The sequence below is a fragment of the Mobula birostris genome, chromosome 2, assembly GCF_030028105.1.
Source record: "Mobula birostris isolate sMobBir1 chromosome 2, sMobBir1.hap1, whole genome shotgun sequence".
Classification (NCBI taxonomy): Eukaryota; Metazoa; Chordata; class Chondrichthyes; order Myliobatiformes; family Myliobatidae; genus Mobula; species Mobula birostris.
In genome coordinates, this window is record NC_092371.1 from 138116983 (window position 1) to 138143790 (window position 26808).

Below are 26808 nucleotides of genomic sequence, written 5' to 3' on the forward strand. Positions count from 1 at the left end.
GTTAAAATCAAGTTATAAGTGTCCAGTGCAAGTTAAAGGTGTCCAAAGCAGAGTCAGGTGGAGCAGCTATTTAGCAGTCTGACTGCCTGTGGGAGGAAGCTGTTTAGTAGCCTTGTGGTTTTAGTTTTGATGCTCCTGTAACATTTGCCTGATGGCAGAAGAACAAACAGTTCATGGAGTGGGTGTGAGGGGTCTTTAATGATGTACCGTGTCTTTTGGAGGCATCGACTCTGAAAGAGGTCTTGGACAGAAGGTAGGGAGACCCCAGTAACCCTCTCTGCTCCCCTAACCACCCTCTGCAAGGCTTTTTTGTCGACAGCACTGCAGCTGGAGTACCAGGTTGTGATGCAAAAGGTCAGTACACTCTCAACCACGCCTCTGTAGAATGTAGTTAAGATGTTAGTGGGGAGTGATGCTTGTTTAAGCTGCCCCAGAAATTGCAATCTCTGCTGGGCCCATTTCACAATCCTAGTGGTGTTCCTGGACCAGGTGAGATTGAGATCTGCACCCCAAGGTTGAAATGACTAGCATGAGAGGGCACAGTTTTAAGGTGCTTGGAAGTTGGTATAGAGGAGGTGTCAGGGGTAAGTTTTTTTTACGCAGGCAGGCAGTAAATGTTCTCATCCCTGTGTAGTCAAAACTCAAATGCCTATACTTAGCTGTGCTGGAAGTGCAAATGGTAATACAGAACCTAGATTCAACTTTAAGCTTCATTTCGCAACCCAATACAGTGGATTAATAAAAGGAGAATTGTGCTGCAATGTTTTGAGCAACTATGGCATTGTTATTTTCTGAAAGGCAAAAATGTTTGCTTTTATGAACTGCAAAATCTAGATTTAAAAAATCATAAGGCCATAAAGGCATTAGATCATTCGGCCCAGCAAGTCTGCTCCATCGTTCAAACATGTCCAGTTTTCCCTCGGCTATATTTTCCCACCTCCTCCCCTAACCTTTGATGCTCTTACTAATCAATAACCTATGAAACTCAGCCTACATATACCCAATAACTTGCTTCCACAACTGACTATTGCAATGAGTTCCACAGATTCACCATCCTCTGGCTAAAGAAGTTGCTCTCCATCTCTTTCAAAAGGAATGTCCTTTTATTCTTGGATTGTGCCCTCTGTCCTAGATTCTTCCAGTATTTGAAATATCCTCTCATGTTCAATCTATTTATCCAGGATATACACTTTCCTACACTATATTTCATCTGCCACTTCTTTGCCCATTTTCCTGTCCAGGTCCTTCTGCAGACTCCCTGCTTCCTCAGCGCTACTGGCAACAAAATCATCAGTTCTGTCATCCAACTGACTGACATATAATATGAAAAGTAGCAGACCCAGCACTGACCTCTGCAGAACACCACTAGTCACCAGCCGCCAACCAGAAAAAGCCCCTTTTATTCCCACTCTTTGCCTCCTGCCAGTCAGCCAAACCTGTGTCCATGCTAGCATCTTTCCTTTAATACGTGTGCTCTCATTTAGTGGGCTCAAGTGCGGCACTTTGTCAAACAACTTCTGAAAGTCCAAATAAACAACATCAACTGACTCCTCTGTCTGCTTTGCCTGTTATCTCAAATTCCAACACATTTGTTATGCAAGATTTCCCCTTAAGGAAACTGTGTTGATTTCCTCCTATTTTATCATGTGTGCTGTAGTTTCTATGGTTCTAAGTACCCTAGAACTCCATCCTTAATAACAGGATCTAACGTCTTGCCAACCACTGAAGTCAGACTAAAAGGCCTATAATTTCCTGTCTCCATTCCAAAGGAGCGGAATAACATTTGCAATTTTCCAGTACACCAGAACATTTCCAGAGACTAATGATTCTTCAAAGGTCCCTACAAATGCCCCCACAATCTTACAGAACTCTGGAGTTTAGACCATTTGGTCCTGGTGACTTACCTGCATTCAGATCTTTCAGCTTCCCAAACACCTTCTCCTTTTTAATAGCAACTCCACACACTTTGCCCTCAGACACTCTCAAATATTTGGCGTACTGCTGGTATCTTCCACAGTGAAGACCGACATAAACTACTTATTCAGTTCATTTCCCACTTCTTTGTTCCCCATTACTACCTCTCCAACAATATTTTCAAATGCTCCGATATCCACTCTTGTCTCTCTTTTACTCATTTAGCATCATCATCATCAGATCCCATGCCCAGTTTGAGCTTTGACTGCCATGGCCCACACACTCCTGTTTCGGATCAAGTGGGTCAATTCATTGGTATTAATTTCCAATTCTCTGGCTGCTGTCTCCATCACCATTTGTCTTTGTCTTCCTCTTGCTTTCTGCCCTTCAATCTTTCCCATAATTACCGTGCATTCTAACTCCTCTTTCCTAATCACATGTCCAATGAAGTTGCGTTGCCTTTTCATGATCTCATACATTATTTCTCTTTTTGTGTTTGCTCTGTTCATAACATCCCCATTAGATAGTTGTCTCGTCCATGATATTCTTTGCATCCTCCTCAAAAATCACATCTTTGCTGCTACAATCCATTTCCTCATGTTACTAGATATTGTCCAACATTTTGAGCCATATGACATAACTGGATAAAAGTAACATTTCAGTACTCTGAGGTGGGTTGTCATGCCTAGTTTAGTATTGGTCAGTATACTCTTCATTCTTGTAAAGGCGTCTTTTGCCATCCCTATTCTTCTTTTGATGTCCAAATCGCACTTGCCATCTGATGTCACGTAGCTTCCTAAGTAGCAAAAGTTCTTTACTTGTTTTATGTCTTCCCCATTTATTCTCAGCCTGCAGATGGGATTCTCCTTCTTTTTAGATAGACCCATTTTTGCACTTTCTTCAAGTTTTGTATTTCTTCCTCCGTACTTGCAATTAACACAGTGTCATCTGCATATCTGAAATTATTGATGTTTTCACCATCAACTTTGATTCCCACGATGTCTCTTATTTTTTGTAATATTGTTTCACTGTACACATTAAATAAATCAGGGGAGAAAACACAGCCTTGTCTAACGCCTCTCTTGATTTTTGTAAACTGACTCACTTCTCCATCTATTCTTATAGCGGCAGTTTGTTCCCAGTACAGATTTCTGACTAGGCGGAGGTCTTTCGAATCTAGATCTAGAGTTTTCTGTAATATTTCAAATAACTAATTGTGTTTCATTTTATCAAATGCTTTTGTGTAGTCAGTAAAACAAACACATCTTTTTGCACTTGAATAGCTCGTTCTGATAGTATCCTTAACATCAATATTGCGTTTCACAAAACCACATTGTTCCTTGCCTATTTCAGCTTGTATCTTACTTTTAGCTCTTGTCATCAAAATTCTTAGAAAAGTCTTGGTGATATGACTCATTAAACTTATGGTCCTATGTAATTCACATTCTATTGCTCCAGCTTTCTTAGGAAGAGTGATAAATACTGATTTTTTTTCATCTGTTCTGGTATTATTCCAGTCTCATAAATGTCATTGATTAAATCAGTAAGTTTTTCAATTCCATAATCTTCAAGGGTGATAATTTGTTCTATTACTAATTCATTAGGACCTGCTGCCTTTCCTTTCTTCATCTTATTTATTGCATCACTCTCGCCAGTGAATTTCTCCATGGAATCTTATTTGAAGTCTCCCGAAAGTCTAAAACCATCACCTGCACTGGTTTTCTTATCTCTAGTCACAACTTTTAACAGATTAGTCAAACATGATTTCCTGATTACAAATCCATACTGACTGCTCAATCCTATTTTAATAAACAAATGCATTTATATTATGCCGTTCTTTTGGGATCCAGCACTAACCTGATTTTCCCAATCTACCTGAATATTGAAATACCCCCATGACCATCTGAACATTATTCTTTTTACTTGACTTTTCTATCTCTTGCTATAATTTGTACCCCATGTCCTGTCTCCTGTTCAGAGGCTTGAATATAACTCCCATTAGGATCATTTTACCCTTGCAGTTTCTCAATGCTACCCACAAGAATTCTAGACCTTCTGATCCTATGTCACTTTCTAAAGAATGATTTTTTTTTAAACCAACAAAGTTACCCTACACCACTCAACCCACCAGCCTGTCTTTCCAATAAGATAAGCATCCTTGAATGTTAAGCTCATTACTGTGATCTTGTTTCAGCCAAGACTCAGTGTTGCCCACGATGTCATACCTGTGAATCTCTAACTGTGCTACAAGATCTACCTTATTCCCTATACTGTGTGCATTCAGATATAACATCCTCAGTCCTGTATTCACCACTTTCTTTCCAATTTTGTCTCCATATTGACTGAAGTTAAATTCTTATCTGTTCTGAACTTTTTGTCTTGTTTGTTATTCTGGAGACTTCAGCAATCTCTTCTGCACTCTCTACCTCTTGTACTTTTCCAAGCTGTTGAACCCAATCCGTTATTTAGTTTAATGTCCTATCCACAGCCCTGGTTATGCAATTCACCAGAACACTAGTCCCAGAATAGTTCAGTTGGCGCTTGTCTCTTCATAAGAGCTTCCTTTTTTTCCCAATACTGGTGCCAATGCCTTACGAATTCAGATCCACTTTTCTCACACCAATCTTAGAGCCAAGCATTTAACTCTCTGATCTTATTAACTCTGTGCCAATTTGCACAAACTCAGCTAACAATCCAGAATCATTACCTTTTAGTATTATGTTTTGATTTAGCCCCAAGCTGCTCAAATTCCCTCAGCAGAATCTTTTGTTCTTCCTATGTCATTGGTACCTACATAGACCATGACAATTAGATCTTACCCTCCCACTCCAAATTCCTCTGCAGGTCAGATGAGATTTCCCAATCCCAGGCAGCAGACAGGCAACACAGCTTTTGAGACTCTTGATTTTGTGGCAATGAATTATCTATTCCCCTGACTATACTATCATCAATTACAATTCTCTGCTATCCCCTCTGTTGAATGGTTCCCTGAATCATGGTTCCACGGTTCCTCATCATTCGTACAGCTTCCACTCTCATCCTCATAGGGAGCAACAATCTCAGACCTGCTGGGCAAGCTCAAAGCTTCTTCAGCACTCTTCTTGAATCCCCTCACTCAGTCAAACTCTTGTCTCTGGCCAAAGACAGAACTTGAAGTAGTTAATCTAATGGGTGTGATTGCCTTCTGAAACACCTTGTCAGGTAACTCTCCCTCCCGGATGCATTGCCATGCTTGAAGCTCAGATTTCAGCTCATCAACTTTGGACCTGAGTTCCTCGAGTTCCCTTGCTGCAGATCTGGTAATCAGGAACAACAATGGGGTCCAACAGCTCCCACATCATGCAGCTACAAAACATCACCTGATCCAGCATCCCCACTCTATTTAGTTAGTTGTAATTTGGTATCTTTTATTAAAAGACACTTACCTTTACATACCTGATATGCACACAAAGTGCGCATGCGCCGGTCGTGCAGGCAGCCTGGTACAGCCGTTCCGATCTATTCTTACTTTCTTCTTACTTTTTAATTTACGTTTTTTTTGTATTTTTTTTCTCATGGTAACACGTCGAAGCTGCACCCTCTCTAACATGCTGGTAGAGAGAGTTTTATTTGGGTTTTCTTTAGCACTGGAAATGGTTACATTCTGACACGCGGGACAGAAGCAAGGTCGCATTGTGTATTCCATGGACCAGCAAATGCCGGCCGGTTTAGTGAGCAGAGCGGCGGACACCCCTGCTGAAATCCGGAGGAAAACACACAGAGGATGCAGAGGGGGATCACAAAGTCGAGGAAAGAGGACCAGGTCGAGACAACAGAGACTTTTGGAGAAGAGGAGTTTGGTGGGTAATACCGTTCCGGCTGACCGGAAGTTCATTGACAGCGGTAAGCGTAAAGGAGTTCGGTGCTTACTGTTCTGGTAACAACGGATGGTGCAATCCGGGGCATATTATGATCAAGGAACGTGTTTGCAGACTGGATATTGAACTTCTTACTGTTGGACTTAGGCCACATTCCACTGTGATACAACACTTGGCGGCACAGGAGGTCGTTCCTGCTTGTGGCCATCGAATGTGCAGCTCCTCCCGTGGAAGGTCAGACACCCTGAGCCAAATAGACTGGTCCTGGACTTATTTTCCACCTGACATAGTTTGCATTTTGTTGTTTATTTATTGGGGTTGTTTTGTATTGCTATATTTATGTTCTATTCTTGGTTGGTGCGGCTGTAACGAAACCAAATTTCCCTTGGGATTAATAAAGTATATCTATCTATTTATCTATTTGCCTCTATCTCCTTGTCAAAGCCTCAGACATCAGAGTGCTGCACTAGCCCATTCACACAATGGCTGATCCAAAATGCTGTCCAGGACCTTGCCCCACCTCCTCAGTACCTCACTCTAAAGGCTGATTTATACTTGTGTGTACTAGCTTGTGCCGTAGCCTACGCAAGTGGGCTATGGCATTGTGAGCATGTATACTTGTGCGTTGGTGTGTCTGCGTTCCTCTGCAATTCACCGTCAAAACGCTAGTTGGCAGTGGGGTGTCTATGCCACTGTGTTGAGTTTCTTCATGTTGAAACTCAACATGAAGAAACTCTAACTTCAAACAATGGCGACTGAAACTGAAGGAGGGTGAATTTTCTGTGTCTGGCCACTGAAAGACATGGACAAGGAATGCATTTCAAATATTTTCAGATGTCAGCAGGTAGATTTGACGATTTGGTTCATCGTCTCCAACCATTTATTTCGCATCAGTGTATGCACAGTATACTCAGTGACTGGCAATCACCATTCAGGTTTTAGCTTCAGGTGGAAGTCAACAGGCTGTAGCAGCTAGCTACAAACTGGCGTCAAGCACAGGGTCCTCCATAATTTCGGAGATCTGTAAAGCTTTACGGAAATCATTGCAGCCAGAGTTCTTTCCCTGCCCTTCAGTCACCCAACGGGAAGCTATTGCAGCGTAGGAGGAAATGCGATGCTACCAAGCGGACCAATCACACTTGTTGAGGTCTGCATTGCCCCGACGCGTAGTTACATTTTAGGAGAGGAGTACGTAGGCTACCGCGTAGGGTTCAGCGTAGAGTACAGTGTAGGGTACACAGCTACACCATACCTATGGCATACATTTGACGCACAAGTATAAATCAGCCTTAACTGTCCACTCCCACACTAGTTGTTCCACTTAAACTTCACTTCTTTTTATTGGCCCAAATGAAATTCACACGAAACAAGACACTAATGGTTCTGCTCTCACTCTCTGTACTCCAAAGTGAAAAGGCCAGAAGCCTAAGAATTTGAAGTCTTATAAGCATGAGAACTCTGAAAACAAAAATGAAAAGCTTATTTTTAGGAAATGGATCAAAGTTATCTTTATAATATTAGCTTTACTGTATACTGTCATCACAGTTCATCAACTTTGTGCAATTTACTTAATACTAAAATTAGTAAATAGCAAAACCTAAGCCACAAGTTATGAAGCTCAGTAATATGTAAACTGTAGAAGTGAAATGTGTCTGAAGTCACACTGTTATTATGAAGCAATGATTAGTTCAGGGCCCATGCGCCTATTTTAATTTACTTCATTTATGTAGTTTTCAGGCAAATACATTATCTCTTACATCTGACTATTAAAGCCTGAGGGGAAAAGGACAAAATGTTCATTATCCCATACATATTATTTTAAGATTGCACCATTAATTAAACCAACTTTTAAAATTTACTGATAATCATGTTTAAAACACACTTAATTGTCAATACATCTTGGACCTCAATAAAACTTGTGCTATAAAATGTATCATCGTTTTTTTCCTATGCTCTTCAGTGTCTAGCTGACTGTAACACTAATAAACACTTCAGTGTTATCATTTGTGTTTTTGGAATTCCTTGTGAAATAAAACAGCTTGGAGCAGTTCCTGTGTTTCAGCTGTCTGCTGAGAAACCCTTCTGAGTTGCACCTTCAGTTCAGATTCATCAAACATTGCTACAAAGTAGGAATCTAAGAAAAGAGCAAATATGAATTAATTGAAGGCCATTTCAAAGTAGTACAAGTTTAATTGTTTGTTTTGCTATCTATTTTAATACTTGAGAATCTGTGAGTAAATGCGTGACACTATGTAAATGCAAACTCCAATGGTTCTAAGCAGATGGTGAACTACCTTAAGTTATTGAAGTTGGTTTGAAATAAGCCTGATACAGCTAATGTATAACCAGCTTCAAAGGATAGTCAATTTTATGTGGAGGTATATAAACAAAATATAGTAAAACTCTGTTAATTTGCTAGCTGACTTAAATCCTGAGGGTGACCACAAGCCTTTGTGGTTTGCCCTTTGCTCTACTCACTTTACACTTATGACTGTGTAGCTAAGCACAGCTCCATTGCTATTTTCAAGTTTGCTGACAACACTGCTGTCGTTGGCTGAATCAAAAGTGGTGGTGAATCATATACAATGAAGATTGAAAATCTGGTTGAGTGGTGTCATAATAACAACCTCTTACTTAATGTCAGCAAGACCAAGGAGCTAACTATTGACTTCAGGAGAAGGAAACAAGAGGTCCATGAGCTATTTCTCACTGGAGGATCAGAGGTGGAGAGGGTCAGCAGCATTAAATTCCTCCGTGTTACTATCTCAGAGGACCTGTCCTGAGCCCAGCAGATAAGTGCAATTATGAAGAAAGCACAGAAACATCTCTACATAAATACTGTTGCATTAATTGAGTGTAGCAAAGGTTCATTGGACTAGCTCCTGGGTTGTCAGAGGTTGAATCGTCTAGGCCTGAATTGTCAAGAATTTTGAAAAACTAAAACTTAGAGAACCGTAACCAGATTTATGTAGAAAAGATAATTTCCCCTTTGAAATTCTCTCTCCTAGAGAGCTGTGAATGTTCACTCATTGACTTCCTTCAAAAAAAAGATCACCGGATTTCTGGGTATTAAGGGCATCAATACAGTTCATAAGATCAGCCGTGATCTTAATGAATAATGGAGCAAGGTGATGGACCAGCTGGTCTACTCCTTGGTCTTGTGTTCCATGTGTCATCTGAATACATTGTTCTGAATGTAAATCTTCACATTTGAGTTCTGCAAACTATATTTTTTTTGTAGCCATTCTATCTCCACTCCTTGCCTCTTCTGCACCTCCTCTTCAAAATAAGACATTTTCTCTCTTGCGTACATCTATTGGCTGTATCTTCACTGCCTTGATATTTTCAAAGTTCAAAGTAAATTTATTATCAAAGTACATATATATCACAATTTACAACCCTGAGATTCATTTTCTTGCAGGCATACTCAATAAATCTAATAACCATAATAGAATCAATGAAGGACAACACCAACCAGTGTGCAAAAGCCAACAAACTGCAAATACAAAAAGAAAAAAAAATAATAATAAATAGATGGAGAGACCTTGAAAGTGAGTCCATAGGTTGTGGGAACAGTTCAGTGATGGAGCAAGTGAAGTTATCCCCTTTGGTTCAAGAGCCTGATGGTTAAGGGGTAATAACTGCTCCTGAACCTTCTTCCTGATGGCAGCAGCGAGAACAAAAAATGGCCTGGATGGTGGGGTTCCCTGAGTATGGATGCTGCTTTTCCTGTGACAGCGCTCTGTGTAGATGTGCTCAATGGTGGGGAGGGCTTTACTATGATGGCTAGGCCGTATCCACTAGTTTTTATCTGAAATTCCTTCCCCAGAGACCCCTTCCACTACTCCTCGAGTTTATTCAGCCAATTTATTAAAGCTATCTCTTTGACCATGTATCGAGGTATGTAGGAAGATGTAAATGATAACGTCTTGGGACATTTTACTATGTTGTCCCAAGTCTAAGAGGAAGAAGACCTTGTTTTCTCCACCTTCCCATCTATGAACCATCTTGTTCTGAATTTTCAAACTACATGAACTAATTCTTCTTCATAATAACTAAGATGCTATATAGAACATATTTTGTATAAATGGTTTGAAGCCTTTAAACCATAGTTTGTTTTCAGAACCAGATTCACAAGAGGATGGGTGCAGATCATGGGCACAAATCCTGGTTTCTTACTTTACCACAGAGATACAATCACATTGTCAGCTATAACATGCTTTGGGATGTCCTAAGATCATAAAAATGCAAGGTTTTTGTTAAGGTATGCACTACAGGAAAAAGAAGAGGATGGGGATATGTAATGTTCATCCCTAAACTCATGGGAATCAATCATTTTGTTGGCTCTGGAGATACATATATTTCAAAGGTTGCAAAGTAGGTATATATTTTCCTTGGGGAACTTTATAAAATTATATGGATTTTACAATAATTTTGTGCTTTTATGGTACCCAGTGATGATACTCACTTTTTATTCCAGATTTATTTTGAAAAAAAGTTAATAAATTACGTGATAGAAGTTTTTCAAAGTAATTTTTGACAAATTCAGATCTAAAAAAGCAATGCAGATATTCCCTTTGGCAAGTGAGTCTTGAATTACAACCTTTGTTCAAAAAGGCACATGACAAGATTTTTATTGATTTGCTCAGTCTATCTAAGTTCTCTACCTGAAAAGATGGGGGAAAATTGATTTGATAAATTACTTTTAAAGCAAGGTGGTCTTCACTTCAGCACATTGACCAATGTGAGTGTAAAGCCTCAAAGAGCCTGTGCAGGTAGAGTGATCTGTTAGTTTCTGTGAATCTGAGAAATCCAGGCAATGAAAAGGTACCATAATATCCTAGAGTAATTCAAATCAACTGACAAATCAAATAACAATCTAGAAATCAACTTAAAGATGTAAGTTGCTTATTTTCACCTCTACTTAGATTCCGTAACGTTAAAAGGCCCAGGTGTTGAAATCTAACTTCCTGATGCTTGAGGAAATACAAGATGTAATTAACAACCTCCTTTGCATGTGGTCTCAACAGCAATGTAAAATTTTCTGTATTGGAAACAAATTACATGAATTATTATCCATAACTGATGAATCCTCTTTTAAAATGCACTCATGACACTGAAATTATATACCTACTTAAAAATACTGAAAAAATTATATTTTAATATTTCTAAATAATATCAAAATGTATTATTTATATCTCCTTTCTAAATGAAAGATGTGAATTTTATAAAGAGTATTTTGGAAAGGCTTGTGTAGTTTTTCCTTCAATAAATTTGGTGCTATGCATTTGAGACACAATTCTCAACAGAAGCCTAGTAAAAGGCGTTTGCCATTCCAAAGGATTCTTTACTGATTTACCAATCTAACTAATGTTTTTGAATTTTTTTGTTAATTTATGTGTTTATCTTATAAAAATATTCAAGGACTTTGTTGAACTTGTTCAGTATTCCAGCTTGTGTATTGCTCCAAATTTCTAGCATGTGCAGTACCTCATTACTACTCACTCACCTCAACTCAACTCAGAGTATATTTTTGCTGTTTTTTTGGGAAAATATAGAACATAGAACATAGAATAGTACAGCACAGTACAGGCCCTTCGGCCCACAATGTTGTGCCGACCCTCAAACCCTGCCTTCCATATAAGCCCCCACCTTAGATTCCTCCATATACCTGTCTAGTAGTCTCTTAAACTTCACTAGTGTATCTGCCTCCACCACTGACTCAGGCAGTGCATTCCACGCACCAACCACTCTAAAAAACCTTCCTCTAATATCCCCCTTGAACTTCCCACCCCTTACCTTGAAGCCATGTCCTCTTGTATTGAGCAGTGGTGCCTGGGGAAGAGGCGCTGGCTATCCACTCTATCTATTCCTCTTATTATCTTGTACACCTCTATCATGTCTCCTCTCATCCTCCTTCTCTCCAAAGAGTAAAGCCCTAGCTCCCTTAATCTCTGATCATAATGCATACTTTCTAAACCAGGCAGCATCCTGGTAAATCTCCTCTGTACCCTTTCCAATGCTTCCACATCCTTCCTATAGTGAGGTGACCAGAACTGGACACAGTACTCCAAGTGTGGTCTAACCAGAGTTTTATAGAGCTGCATCATTACATCGCAACTCTTAAACTCTATCCCTCGACTTATGAAAGCTAACACCCCATAAGCTTTCTTAACTACCCTATCCACCTGTGAGGCAACTTTCAGGGATCTGTGGACATGTACCCCGAGATCCCTCTGCTCCTCCACACTACCAAGTATCCTGCTATTTACTTTGTACTCTGCCTTGGAGTTTGTCCTTCCAAAGTGTACCACCTCACACTTCTCCGGGTTGAACTCCATCTGCCACTTCTCAGCCCACTTCTGCATCCTATCAATGTCCCTCTCCAATCTTTGACAATCCCCTACACTATCTACAACACCACCAACCTTTGTGTCATCTGCAAACTTGCCAACTCACCCTTCTACCCCCACATCCAGGTCGTTAATAAAAATCACGAAAAGTAGAGGTCCCAGAACAGATCCTTGTGGGACACCACTAGTCACAATCCTCCAATCTGAATGTACTCCCTCCACCACCACCCTCTGCCTTCTGCAGGCAAGCCAATTCTGAATCCACCTGGCCAAACTTCCCTGGATCCCATGCCTTCTAACTTTCTGAATAAGCCTACCGTGTGGAACCTTGTCAAATGCCTTACTAAAATCCATATAGGTCACACCCACTGCACTACCCTCATCTATATGCCTGGTCACCTCCTCAAAGAACTCTATCAGGCTTGTTAGACACGATCTGCCCTTCACAAAGCCATGTTGACTGTCCCTGATCAGACCATGATTCTCTAAATGCCTATAGATCCTATCTCTAAGAATCTTTTCCAACAGCTTTCCCACCACGGACGTAAGACTCACTGGTCTATAATTACCCGGACTATCCCTACTACCTTTTTTGAACAAGGGGACAACATTTGCCTCCCTCCAATCCTCTGGATATATTTCTGTCAAGCATTTTCTACAAACAAAGCTTTAACTAGCAGTCTAAATTCATGTTTAGACATTAAATGATTTTAGTACCATTAAAATATTGTTATTTTGCACTTTACCGTCTACTCCAAGGTAGCAGATTATACAAGCAGCTTGAAAGGAAAGATCATTATTTTCCGACTGATTTGCAAGCATTAGTAGATGGGTGATTTTATTCACATCTAATTCTTGTATTATTTGTGTTCCTATTGTCTCTGCAGAAACAAAAAGAATGTTTTTCAATATCTATGACATCAGATTATTTGCAATCATGTCTCACCTCAGACTGCACATTGAACGAATGCAGTTCAGCTCAAGGCCTAGAGCCACAGATGACAATTCGGCTGAGATATATGGTTGGTTTGTTTTGCTACTTTTGCTGTGCTCAGCAGGGTGGTTTTTTTTTTAAACTGTTGGAGTTCTCCCATTAACAGAAGCTATTTGGGAACCAGCTGTTCCGAGAAATACACATCTTTTAACCTGCTAATGTATGTTTTTTGCTTTGTTGCAAAAACGAATGAAAGAAAGTTTTCTCTTCATTTTAAACATCCTTAAAGATCAAAATTCATTGTTGTGTTTTCATACATGGCCATGTCTAAAAATAGGCATTCAAATAGCTCAAAGTCTTCAGTGTAGAGTCACAGATACACAGTGCAGAACAGGACACTATACAGAAGCTGCCAACACTCTCATGTGTTTCTGCCTTTTGATTTGCTCCACATCCCACAGCCTACCTCAGTGGTGTACCCACTTCTCCTACAAGGTTAAATGTAATTTATATCACTAAAGTTCCTTACCTCTTCCTAATTTCATAATAAAAGACTCGTATTTTCACAGCACTTTACATGGTAATAATTTTTTAAGTCTGTATTAACAATTTTGCTACATATAGTAATTAGGGACTAGTTTTCCTTACTTAAAGTGCTTAGCTTTTCAAAATTAAAATATTGCAACCGTCTGCTGATTAAATTGTTGCATAATTACAAGATTAAAATAATATCCTCACCATATTTTGTGAGCTCAGCCAAGCAAGCTGTCGCTTGCAGCAAGGAGCCAGACTCAACTCTGAAGCAATTGAGGACCTGAAGCAGAGCCACAGCACATTGACTGTCAGTGATGGCCTGAAACACATAAAGATTGAATCAAAATCCAAAGTAATGGGCAAGGACTGTTGTGCCTCTTAGTGTAGTTTCACATGAGCTGCTGACATTTAATGCTTGAACTAAAGGCAAAAGTTATTAGCAAAGGAGGCTGAACTTGTCCTTGTATTGCATTGTGACTCTGATACAAAACACTTTTTAATTTTTAATTAAAAAGAAACATACTTCTTGATCTGGCCAAGCCAAGGTCTGGTTATAAACGGCCAAAGCTGTAGAGTTGAAAGTTTTGAGCCCCACACACTTGCAGCAATAGACAGGAAAATCAAGGACAGAGATGAGGAACAGTGACTTGTTTATGGAATTAGGGACTTTGTGAGGCAGTGATTAGGTATCAGGAGAGTTGTTGTGAAAACCTTTTACATGTTTGTAAAGGAACTAAGGAAGATTGACTTTTTCCCCTGCACATGTGAGGGACATTAGAGGAAACATAGTTTTTCAGATGCAAGAAGAGCCTGACAATAGAGCTCAGGGCATAAATAGTGGATACAAGGAAATACAGATGGAGGACAGAGGAATTATAATACCAGAACAAGAACAAGGTAAGTTGATTGATTGGTATTTAAGTTTGCTGATGACACCACTGTCATTAGCTGAATCAAAGGTCGTGATGAATCATCATATAGGAGGGACACTGGCTATCTGGCTGAGTGATGCCACAACAACAATCCCTCATTCAATACCAGCAAGACCAAGGAAATGATTATTGACTTCAGGAGAAGGAAACTGGAAATTCATGTGCCAGTCCTCATCGGGGGATTAGAGGTAGAGACAGTCAGCAACTTTAAATTCCTCGGTGTTATCATTTCAGAGGATCTGTCCTGAACCCAGCACTTAAATGCCTTTATAAAGAAGGCATGGCAGCATCTCTACTTCCTTAGAAGTTTGCAAAGATTTGGCATGACATCTTAAACTTTGACAACCTTCTGTAGATGTGTTGTAGAGAGTATATTGACTAGTTGCATCACAGCCTGGTACAGAAACACCAATATCCTTGAATACAAAATCTTTTAGAAAGTAGTGGATACAGCCAACTACATCATCCGTAAAGCCCTCCTCACCATTGAGCACATCAACGCAGAGTGCTGTCACAGGAAAGCACCATCCATTGTCAAGGACCCCCCGCCCCCCAACCACCCAGGTCATGTTCCCTTCTCACTGCTGCCACCAGGAAGGAGATGCAGGAACCACAGTACCCTCAGCACCAGGTTCAGGAACAGTTATTACCTCTCAACCATCAGGCTCTCGAACCAGAGGGGATAACTTCACTCACCCCATCACTAAACTGTTCCCACAACTGTGGACTCACTTTCAAGGACTCTTCATTGCATGTTTTTGATATTTATTGCTTATTTATTTATTATTATTATTTTCTTTTTTATTTGCAGAGTTTGTCATCTTTTCCCCGTTGTTTGTCCATCCTCTTGGGTGCGGACCTTCATTGACTCTACCGTGTTTCTTGAATTTACTGTGTATGCCCACAAGAAAATGAATCTCAGGGCTGTATGTGGTGACATGTATATATATATATATATAATTTGGTAATAAATTTACTTTGAATTTTGAACTTTGAACATACATTAAAATCATGAATACAACATTCAGCCAGTGATGTGGGGAGGATCAAAGTTCAAATGGAGGGACGTTAGGGAAGGTTACAAAATGATGTACTGATGAGAACTACACTGCGGTCACATTGGCTTTGATAGGACGAGTTTGAAAAGCTCAGCTGTATGAACTGCATTTAGCTGACACATAGAATACTTGTAGATCAATATAATTGCCTTTATGATAAAAAAGCAGTGGAAAAGACATAATCACCATGACACTGTGATGGTCACTTTTGAATTACATCAGAAGTGCTGAGGTTGAGATAATTGAAAATCTCAATGAGTGAAGATCACCAATGGCTTGTCCTGGTCCAATCACATAGATGAGAGGGCTATGAGAGTTCATCAGCACCTCTACTTCCTCAGACGGCCAAAGAGATTTGGTATGTCCCCTTTGACCCTCAACAAGTTTTATTGATGCGTCAGAGAAAGTATCCCTTCTGGAAGCATCGTGACTTGCAGTGGCAACTGATCTGCTCAAGACTGCAAGAAACTGTAGAGGGATGTAGTCACGGTTTGCCACAACGTGGAAATCTGCTTCTTCCCCATGGACTCAGTCTACACTTCTCACTGCCTCAGTAAAGCAGTCAAACTAAGTAGCTGATTGTTGACTTCAAGAAGCCAATCTACATTGGGGGATCAGTGGTGGAGTGAGTGAGCAGCTTTAAATTCCTGGCCATTAACATATCGAATGACCTACCCTGAGCCCAACACAAAGAAGCAATCATAAGTGTCTTCACTTTAAGAGATTCAGCTTGTCACCAAATTCTCTAACAAACTTCTACAGATGTACCATTGGAAGTATCATGGTCTGGTAAGGCAGTACGAATGCGCAGGGATGCAAAAAACTGGAATGAGTAGTAGACTCAGCCTAATACATCATGGGTATATCCCTCCCCACCACTGGTAGTATCTAGAAGGTACCACCTCAAGGAGGGGGCATCTACCATCAAAGATCCCCACCAATTGGGGCATGCCATCTTCTCGTAGCAACCATTGGGCAGGAGGTACAGAGGACTGAAGTCCCACACCACCAGGTTCAGGAACAGTTACTTCCCTTCAGCCATTTGTTCTTGAATTACCTGGCAAAACCCTACTTGGTGCAGTTCAGCAGCACTATGACTACTTTGATTATTTTGTACTAAAATGGATTGTTTGTTCTTGCCTAAGCAGCTACCTATTATAATGCTTGGTCTTTAGCCTACTCTTTCACAAATGTGAGACGATTTGCCGTCACTATCCACTCGGACAGTGCATTCCAGATTCCAAATTCCCTCTTGGTGAAAAAATTTCTTCCTCAGATCCCTCTAAAGCTCTTGGTCCGTTCCCTAAACCTAAGCCCTCTAGTTTAAGACATCTCTTAGAGGAAATGTTTCCTATCTACCATATATCTACCTCTTCTAATTTTGAGTTCTTCTCTCAGGCTCCTCCTTCCTCCACAGCCTCCTCCATTCCATGGTAAACAACAGCCTTTTCCTCATAGCTGAAATGCTTCATTCCAGAGAACATCTTGTTGTAGCCATTTCTGTGCTCTCTTCAGTCCAATCACATCACATCCCCTGTAATGCAGCAACCTGGACTCGACACATCACTCTGGATGACACAGCCAATGTTTTATGAGGTTGTAACATAATTTTCTTACTATTCACTTTCACCTTCAGGAATCCTTGGACTGCACCAAAGTTCCTCTGTTTCTTAATACTCCCTGGGCCCCATCATTCACTGGGTATTCCATCCTTATTAGTCACCCAAACTGCAACAGTAAAATTTCATCTGCCATTGCTTTACCAATCTTACAATTAATCAATCAATATCATTCCATTGCCCATGACTATGCTCCTCACAATCCACAACACTGCCCATTTTTCATGCTGTAATCTGTCCACCCAGTTCCACACTTGGGACCTTGTCAAAGGCCTTGTTAAAGTCACATAGATTACATCAACTGTAGGGCCCTCATCAATACATTTTCTCTTTTGTTAATTCATTGTCGGAGAGCTGTAACAGGTAACAAACTGAGCACGTATGTTCCAATACACTCTGAAACAGATACTCAGTTTACTTACAGGAAGTTATTTATTTACGTTGTGCAGCGTTCTCTAACCTGCGCAGTGTTAGCATTTTACTTCTTCAGGGCAGTACATAAACTGGTGATTTTAACATGAAGATTCAATATTTAGATTATTCCTTTATTTGCCACAATTATCCCTTTAATCATAATCCTAAAAAGGTACTGTGCTCCCAAGAAAAATGCCATCCTTTTAAATAGCAGGAACTTACCTGTTGAGTGTCGCTTGTAGCTAATTTGTTGATAATGGTTGAAACAAGATAAGTGATTCCAGGACTTGTTTTGTGAACCAACAATAACTTTCCTAAGGTGTTCAAGATATTTTCTGACACAATAGCATCCTGTAAATTAAATAAACACTTAATCAACTGAACCAATCATAATCTTCATATTTATTGTTTTTAAATTTATTAATACATCTTTCAAATACTCTGGCTGTTGATAAGCCTTTATTGGCTGGACGACAAACCCTTCCTATTCACAATGACTATTTTGCTCATCGTTATTGTATCCAAGCTTTCAAGTTGCCATCTAATTAATCCCATACCCTGATGTAATTTTTAAATTTTTTCTCATCAAATCATTAAAGTATTTTATGCATGTTTATTGATATAAGTAATATTTTACCATTTGGTTTTGAATGGCATGAAAAATACAGTCATGAATACTAATTAAATCATCGCTAAGTGTTTCAAAAATTAGACAAATACTTCACTTGATTCTGAATGGGACTAGTCTCTTTCATTATCATATTCCAATACTATAGAAGGAAAGCTTCCTGTATGATTTTAGTATCACTCCATCCTACTTTAGTTTGTTTTGGGCATTAAGCGTCATTGGACCCTGGGCAGTTGGAAAGGGCAGTGGGAAGTGCAGCCCCACTGAGCTGAATGGAGTGTGAAGACTAGGATCCTAGTAAGTCGGAAAGGGGTATAGGAATCCCCGCATATGGGTATCAAAAGGCAGAGTGACATGCAGTATCTGATGAACCAGAAACCAAACCACTGAGATTTCCGACTGGTCCAGTCGTGGATTATAGCAGTTTTCCTGTATTCGTTTAGCACCTAACCAATTTCCTAAACAGATCAATTATTTTTTCTTCAGTTACAAAGCCTTTAATTTTATTAAACAGTATCCTGTGCAAAACCTCATGGAAGTGCTGTTCATTTACATACAAAGACTTTTCACTATTCACTACTTCCTTCCTTAAAACATTCATTAGATATGATTTACTCTTTACAAATTCACTTTGGTTTTATCTAAATAGTGCAGGTTTCTTTTCAGTAATCTGTTTCCCCCTCAATATCCAAGAGATAAGAATGGCTATAGGTCAGAACATTCAGTGTATTTATATCCTCATCACATAATATTATATTAATTTACAGAATAATCTTCCCTTGCTATCAGCTTCACCAATATTCCTAAGCCCCAAATCTTTTTTATTATTTTTATTGCAACACCAACAAATTACATTCAACACAACCAGTTGCCAATTACATTTTGACTGTTTAACCCAGCCACCCCCCAACCTTCATCACCAGCCCCCCTCCACCCCACTCTCCCCACCATCCCTCTTCCCTCCACCAATCAACTGAATAGTAGTACATACACAGACAAAGCATTCTTATTTTAACAAAAGATCTTTTAAGTTAGATATCAAATTTGTCCACATTATGATTGTGTTTGGTCGTGCATCATTTACTCTTGCTGATGAAAGTTCCAGGTAAGAAAGGTCCAAAAAGCTCCGAAGCCAGTGAGTATTTGAAATATCATGGGGAGGTTTCCAACACTGGACTACAATCTTCTTAGCTGCAGCTAGGCCTGCCAGCCAGATTTTGCATGTTTTTTTCCGTGAGGGAAAGGTGGGAGTCATCATTTAGAAGATGTACAGCGGGGTCCATTGGTAATTGTACCCCCGTTAGTTCTGTAAGAGTACTGATAACCTTCCCCGGCAAATCAAAAACTCCTGGACATTCCCATACAACATGTATAAAAGCCAATGGCTCCATGGGGGCAAAATGAGCAATAAGGGTCAAGAACCAGTCCCATTTGATGTCTAATTCTCGGTGTTAAATATGCTCTGTGACAAAATTTCAAGTGTATATACCGATGATTTGGGTTTTTCGAAGCACCGGCAGCATTATCCCAAATTGCATCCCAGTCTAAGTCTTGTCCCAATTCAGATATGTCCCTATCCCAAGCTTTCAATCCCGATGTGGGCATATAATTCTGGGAGCTTAATTTATCATAGATATATGACACTATCTGTCCTGGAGCACTCTGTATCCATATTAAAATGGGATGGTCCTTTAAATCTGACCCCAGGGAATGCCGTAGGCTTTACAAGCTGATCTTACTCTAAAGTAGAAGAAAAGAGAATGTTTATCAATATTATATCGAGATATCAGTTCTTGGAAGCTAAGGATAGTACTTGCCCCATTAATATCTTGAAGAGTAGTAATACCTTTATCCTCCCAAGTTCTGTTAGTGAATGGTTTCCACCCAGATAGAAAATGATTATTGTTCCATAATGGAGATGATTTACACCATACGCTTTTAAATTTTAGGAATTTTTCTGCTGCTCTAAACACTTGTAGTATATGGGTTAAGATTGGACCGTAATACAAATCAGATTTTTTGGTAGACATACCTATAAGGAGAAAGTCCTTCAACCTTATTGGTGCTATATTTTTCCATGATGAAACTTTATCCTCCTCCATCCAATAGCTATGACTTTTTAATACAAATGCCCAGTGATACAATTTAAAATTTGGACATGCCAATCCGCCATCCGACTTTTTGAAATGTAGAGCTGACCATTTTATATTGGGTCGTTTACCATTCCAAACGTAGCATCGTAGTAAGGAGTCCAATTTTTGCCAATATCCTGCTGGAGGTGCAAGTGAGCTGATAAAATTAATGCGGGGTAAGATGTTCATTTTAATGACCGATGTACGGGCCGGGACTGATGCTGGCAAGTGTCTCCATCTATTAATATCTTCCTCTTTTTTTTCCAGAATTAAAGAGTAATTTGTTTTAGCCACAGATGATAGGGAAGTATTAACTTTAATACCCAAGTAGAGGACTTCATTTGCAACTTTAATCTGGGGAGGAAGAGGCACCTTACTTTTATCCGTATTAATCAGCATCAATGCTGATTTTAACAAATTAACTTTGTGTCCTGAAAGAAATCCAAATTGCTCCAGTGTTTTTAAAACAGGAGAGAGTTTGTTGAACGTTCGCCATATAAACTAGCGTAAAGTGATATTGAATGTGATGTTGTACCTATTGTAATAGGGGAGATCTGAGGAGAATTTCTAATTAAATATGCAAGCGGTTCAATAGATATAGTAAAAGTTAAAGGAGACAAAGGGTCCCCCTGTCGTGTGCCCCGTCCTATGTCAAATAACTCTGAGAAACCTCCTCCCACACATACCCGGGCTGAAGGATTAGCATACAGTGTTTGAATCATATTGGTAAATCTATCGCCGAATTTAAATTCTTTTAGAACTCTCCAAAGATATGGCCATTCAAGGCAATCGAACGCTTTTTCAGCATCTAGAAATAGCAGGCCACAGGCAGGTGGGATTTTATGTGTTGCACTCAGTACGTGTAAGAGCTGGTGAATATTATCAGATGCGAGACGCCCCTTGATAAAGCCCGTTTGATCTGGGCTAATTTTCCCAACTACTGTCTCAAGTCTACTGGCTAAGACTTTGGAAAATATCTTGAGGTCGACATTTATCAAGGAGATTGGACGGTAATTGGCACACTCCAAGGGGTCCTTACCGGGCTTAGGTATAACTGTGATCAGGGCTGTGTTTAGATCTCTATGGAAAGCGCCATTTCCAAAAGCATAATTTAATGTTTCTAACCATACTGGTCCAAGAATATCCCAAAGTGCTAGGTAAAATTCCACAGGTATGCCATCTATGCCTGGCATACGGCCCTTATTTGTAGCTTTGACTGCTTTGGCTAGCTCGTCCAGTGTAGTAGGAGAGTCTAGAGTTTTGGTGTCCTCTAACGACAACGTAGGGAGGTGTAATCCACTGAAAAAATCCGTGGTCATTCTCAGAAGGAACTGAACCACTTGTATACAATTCTTTAAAGTAATTCTTGAATGTCTCGTTTATTTCCTCTGTTGAAGATACTACTCCATGTTTAGCACATCTAATCACTGGTATATTCCTTTTAGCTTCCTGTTGTTTGAGCGTTAGAGCTAAAAGATGGTTCGGTTTGCTGCCTTCTGCGTAATACTTATGTTTGGTTATATGGATCATATACTCTGCTCTGCTTAATAAATCATTTAATTCTGCTTGTTTTGTTTTGAACACGTTTTCTTTTGTTTATGGTGTATCTCCTTTTGAGATCATTCTCCAAAACCTTACACTCTTCTTCTAGGGTGGAAATCTTTTGAAGTCAGCTTTTATATAGATAAGAACTGAACCATATAGCGTTATTTCATAAGAAACCCTTGATGGAGGCCCAAATCACTGTCACGTCTGAGACACTATTTTTATTTACATTTATAAATTCTGTCAGTTTTGTTCTCAGTTGTGATAGAACTTTGTCGTTTTTCAGAAGGGTGGAGTTAAATCTCCACCAAGTAGCTGTATTTTTAATTTTGCTGTAATTAGAAGTAGATATGACTGGGTTGTGATCAGATAGATGTCTGGGCAAATATTCTATTGAGTGTACTAAAGGCAGCAGAGTGGAGGATATAAGAATGTACTCTATCCGAGAGAAAGTTTTATGTCTTGTGGAGAAGAAGGTATAGTCTTTAGCAGATGGATTATGCACCCTCCATACATCCGTTAAATTTAAATCCGCTAGAAAAAGGTTAAGTGCTTTGGAAGCAGATTCTTGAGAGCTTGATATAGTTGAGGAAGATTTATCGAGGTTAATGTTTACCAAAGCATTCATGTCCGAACCAACATATAGTTGGTAGTCACTTCACTTCAGTAATTGTGAGGTAATTGAGGGAAAAAAATTCAACCTCGAATATAGTTGGGGCATATAGGCTAATGAATGCAACTTTTTTACCCTGAATGGATGTGCAGCAAAAAGCTAGACGTCCTTTCAAATGATACATTAATATTACGTCTCATTACTATCATAACTCCTTTCGTACGAGCACCATCAGCTGATGCCACAACGGGTTTATAAAAACGGTTTTGAACCCTGGGAATGTCATTAGGTTTAAGATGTGTTTCCTGTAACAGCGCAATATCTATTTTCTTTCTGCGTAAGAAATCTAAAACCTTTGAACGCTTGTAGGGAGAGTTTAATCCTCTAACGTTAAATGATACAATAGTAAGATCTTCTAATTTATCTGTGTTGCTCATCTTCCCCTGGATCTGTTGTTGTAAGTTGGTGGTGGAGTCCTGAGTTACCCCCTTCCCACCCCCCCATCACCCCTCGCATTCAACCCCTTACTTTGTAACATCTGTGAGTGTCACTTAGCAATATCAGACACCGAACACTGACATCAACCGTCCCCCTTCCAGCACCAACAAATTAGAAAGGCAAAGCAGTTCTCATAGACAATCATATCAACGAGACAAGAAAAAAGAAACCTGGACAAACCTGTTAACCTATGTAAGTAAAACAGTTTCCGTCTCACATATACTATAACACATGATCAAGATCCCAACAGCTATCTTGCAAGAAACTGTCGCTTCAATGGATCGTCGCTTAGCGATGGCGCTAATGACGTCTCATCTGGTGCCAGAAATGTAAACAAGTCTACTGGAGATATAACATTCTAAAGCTAGCCAGAACAAACTGCTGTTTTTCAGCTTAATTCTTGATGAAGTATTACATTTGGGTATATTGAGTATTACCTTAAAACTCTGACCTGCAATAGTCAGAAACAAATTGGCCCTTAATTAACCAAATACAAAGGTGCAACGAAAGACTTTCCAATAAAAGAATAACCAGAAAACTTCACACCTAGAATGTTAACTTGCCCGTGCCTGATAGATTGCACAAACAGGCTGGTCCGAGCTCTTAATGCAGTTCCATCTCCTCCCGAGGGGCGTGTGGACTTTGCCCAGGGTCTTCTTCCGTATCTCCCAGCACCGATGATTTCAGAACTTCTTTCACTTCCTCTGCCGAGTTAAACGACATCTGCATGCCCTTGATATTCACTTTCAAAATCGTCGGGTATATGAGGAATGAGTCAATCCCCTTCCGTCGAAGCTTAGCGCGGATCTCCCTGTATCCCTGCCATTCCTGCATCATGCCGGGGCTGTAGTCAGCGAAGAACTGCCATCCAGGAGAGTAGGTTTGGCTTTCTTCGCACCCTCCAGGATAGCCTGCCGGTCGGTGTACCGTAGATGCCTAAAAATCATGGTTCATGGTCTTGAGGTGTTGTTGGAAAAGATCCTATATGCTCTATCGATCTCCAGTGGAGTGCTGTGGGAATTCTTGAGCACTGGAATCCAATTAGGCAGCATCTTCTGGAGGTAACCTCTTGGATCGTCACCCTCAGTGCCTGTTGGTAAGTTGACCAGCCACACATTGTTTCTCCTGGATCTGTCCTCCAAGTCGTTTAACTTCTTCCATATCTTAGACACCTCCATGAGACAGGAGTTAGTAACTTGCTCATTCTTGTGTAAGAAACCTGAATGTTGTCTATTTTATTGAAGACTGTGTTAAATTTTTTAGCGTGAATGTCCACTTGCTCCTTTAACAACCAGAGAATGTTGCCGTTCTCTGCCATATGCTTCTGTATGGGGCAAGAGCCTTTTCCAGCACCTCCCTTAGCATGTGGGCTACCGTTTCTTGCAGCGATTCCATCTCCGTTGCCATTGTTTGTTTAATTAGCATAGCTATTTCTTCGGATGAATCGCTAGTTTGTTGTCATCTGCTGGTATCTTGTTTCCTGGTTGAATTTGTATCTTTTTTTGAAGCCATGTCTTTAGTTACATCTTTCTCCAACTCAAACTTGTATTAAAACCGTCTATGAGCCCTGAAGAACTTGAAAAAGGAGGGTTGTATGTCAGTGCTCAGTGCCGTGCTGCCATCTTGCCTCGTGCCTCACCGGCAGCCCCCAAATCTAAAGCATACGATATAGCTCCATTCCCCTCATTGTGCAGTTACGGGGATTTTCCAAGAGAGATTTACATTCATTCCTACTTATTGAGGATTTTGGGCTCTACACACTCATAATTTGAAAAGGGAAGTTACACTTCATCTTGGAATTATCTTCTAACCCACAATTGTACCAATTAGTCCCTAAAATAAATTTTATTTTTATCACCTTGGATAACTTTTTAAGATAAACAGCATCCAAACAAAATGCTCCCAAAAATGTATATATATTTTGTTTATACTTAGATCACAAAACGATAATTCCTCACTGTTTTCACTTAAACTTTTAAGTTGTTGAAAACAAAGCATCTCCTACCATGTTGGAATGATTCTCTGACAGCGTGCTGAGTAAGATCAGTGCTGCTTCATTCACATTTTCACTGGAGGATTTCAGCAATTCATGCAGTTGAGCCAAACAGTTCATGCTCACAGTATCTGTATGAATACCTTCTGTGGTGAGAAAGTGCATAATTAGTTCATTCTAATGTGGAATCTACAAATACTTTGCCTCCAATCATTGGTTGGGACCACGTACTCCATGAAAATACTAGATCTGATCATAGCAGCTACCTCGTACAGGAAGAATACAGGGTAAGATACCAAACAGCTTTGGTACTTGTAGAATATACCCTAACCCTAGGCATCTTTTATCTCAGGGAAGGACGGACAGAAAAAGTCAACATGCTTTTCTCTGATGAATGTTTCCTTTCTTTTATGGGTTAACTGATAAAAAGAATATAAAAATTGTGCAAAACCTCAACAAGTCAGGTACGTGTGGAAAAGGAAAGAAAGTTAACATTTCAGGCCAATGGCACTTCAACTGACAGATTTCATCGATCACGATGTTCTCTGTAGATATAACAGGCTTACTTCAGTTTAATCACAAGGAAACTTTCACATCATTGAGAATAACTTATATGTGGCTTTAGAGGTGAGTGTGGGGTGTCTTCTTATAACGGGGTGGTACAGTAGCGTAATGGTTAGCACAACGCTTTACAGTGTAGGTGACCCGGGTTCAATTCCAGCTGCTGCCTGTAAGGAGTTTATATGTTCTCCCTGTGACGGCGTGGGTTTTTTCCTGGGTGCTCCGGTTTCCTCCCACAGTCCAAAGACCTACCAGTCGGTAGGTTAATTAATCACTGTAAATAGTCTCACTCAGATTAAATCCGGGGATTTCTGGATGGTGTGGCTGGAAGAGTCTTCTCTTAAATAGATAAATGCCAGGATAACACTATCATTTTAACATTAGCTGCTTTTTAGCAAATCAGTTTACAAGGTTAGTGATTAATTGACTTGTAAGATGATTGACATCAGCAAACATAACACATGCTACCCTGCGAACTATTTACCAAGTAGAGTGCTTAGAAACATAGAAAATAGGTGCAGGAGTAGGACATTCGGCCCTTCGAGCCTGCAGTGCCATTCGGTACGATCATGGCGGATCATCCAACTCAGAACCCTGTACCTGCCTTCTCTCCATACCCCTGATCCCTTTAGCCACAAGGGCCATATCTAACTCCTTCTTAAATATAACTTTTTTTTTTGCTTGCAAAAAAAAGTTGGAAGTAAATCAACACGTGTAGTCTTAAGAATGCATTACATTTCAAGCCAGTGTCATGGCCTCCATCTCCATTTTTTTTTAAAGTCTATAAAACTGGATGCAAGGTTCCTTAAGGTTGTAACAACTGGGGGTGGTAGTCATAGTAATAGTCATAGTCATACTTTATTGATCCCGGGGAAATTGGTTTTCATTACAGTTGCACCATAAATAATTGAATAGTAATAAAACAATAAATAGTTAGATAGTAATATGTAAATTATGCCAGGAAATAAATCCTGGACCAGCCTATTGGCTCAGGGAGTCTGACACTCCAAGGGAGGAGTTGTAAAGTTTGATGGCCACAGGCAGGAATGACTTCCTATGACGCTCTGTGTTGCATCTCGGTGGAATGAGTCTCTGGCTGAATGTACTCCTGTGTCCAACCAGTACATTATGTAGTGGATGGGAGACATTGTCCAAGTGGGAATAAGCTCCTACTACCTATTAAATCACTCAATGGCGTGCGACTCAAATAGCCTCTGACAATC

General features: G+C 39.9%; 1 protein-coding gene across 3 annotated transcripts in view; it reads right to left on the reverse strand.

The window, feature by feature from the left end:
- Positions 1-7279: 7279 nt before the first annotated feature.
- The window catches only part of LOC140209511 (uncharacterized), a 58871-nt gene continuing 39342 nt past the window's right edge, over positions 7280-26808 (reverse strand). For 2 of the 3 annotated variants that reach the window (XM_072277781.1, XM_072277763.1), the window contains exons 10-15: positions 25037-25170; positions 17838-17966; positions 13797-13911; positions 12871-13005; positions 10690-10815; positions 7280-7905 (exon numbers count right to left, since the gene is read on the reverse strand). In XM_072277781.1, coding sequence (XP_072133882.1) covers positions 7772-7905; positions 10690-10815; positions 12871-13005; positions 13797-13911; positions 17838-17966; positions 25037-25170 — 773 coding nt within the window. In that variant the 3' untranslated portion in view covers positions 7280-7771. The remainder of the gene's footprint in view (positions 7906-10689; positions 10816-12870; positions 13006-13796; positions 13912-17837; positions 17967-25036; positions 25171-26808) is intronic. The other variant, XM_072277772.1, reaches the window with a different exon arrangement.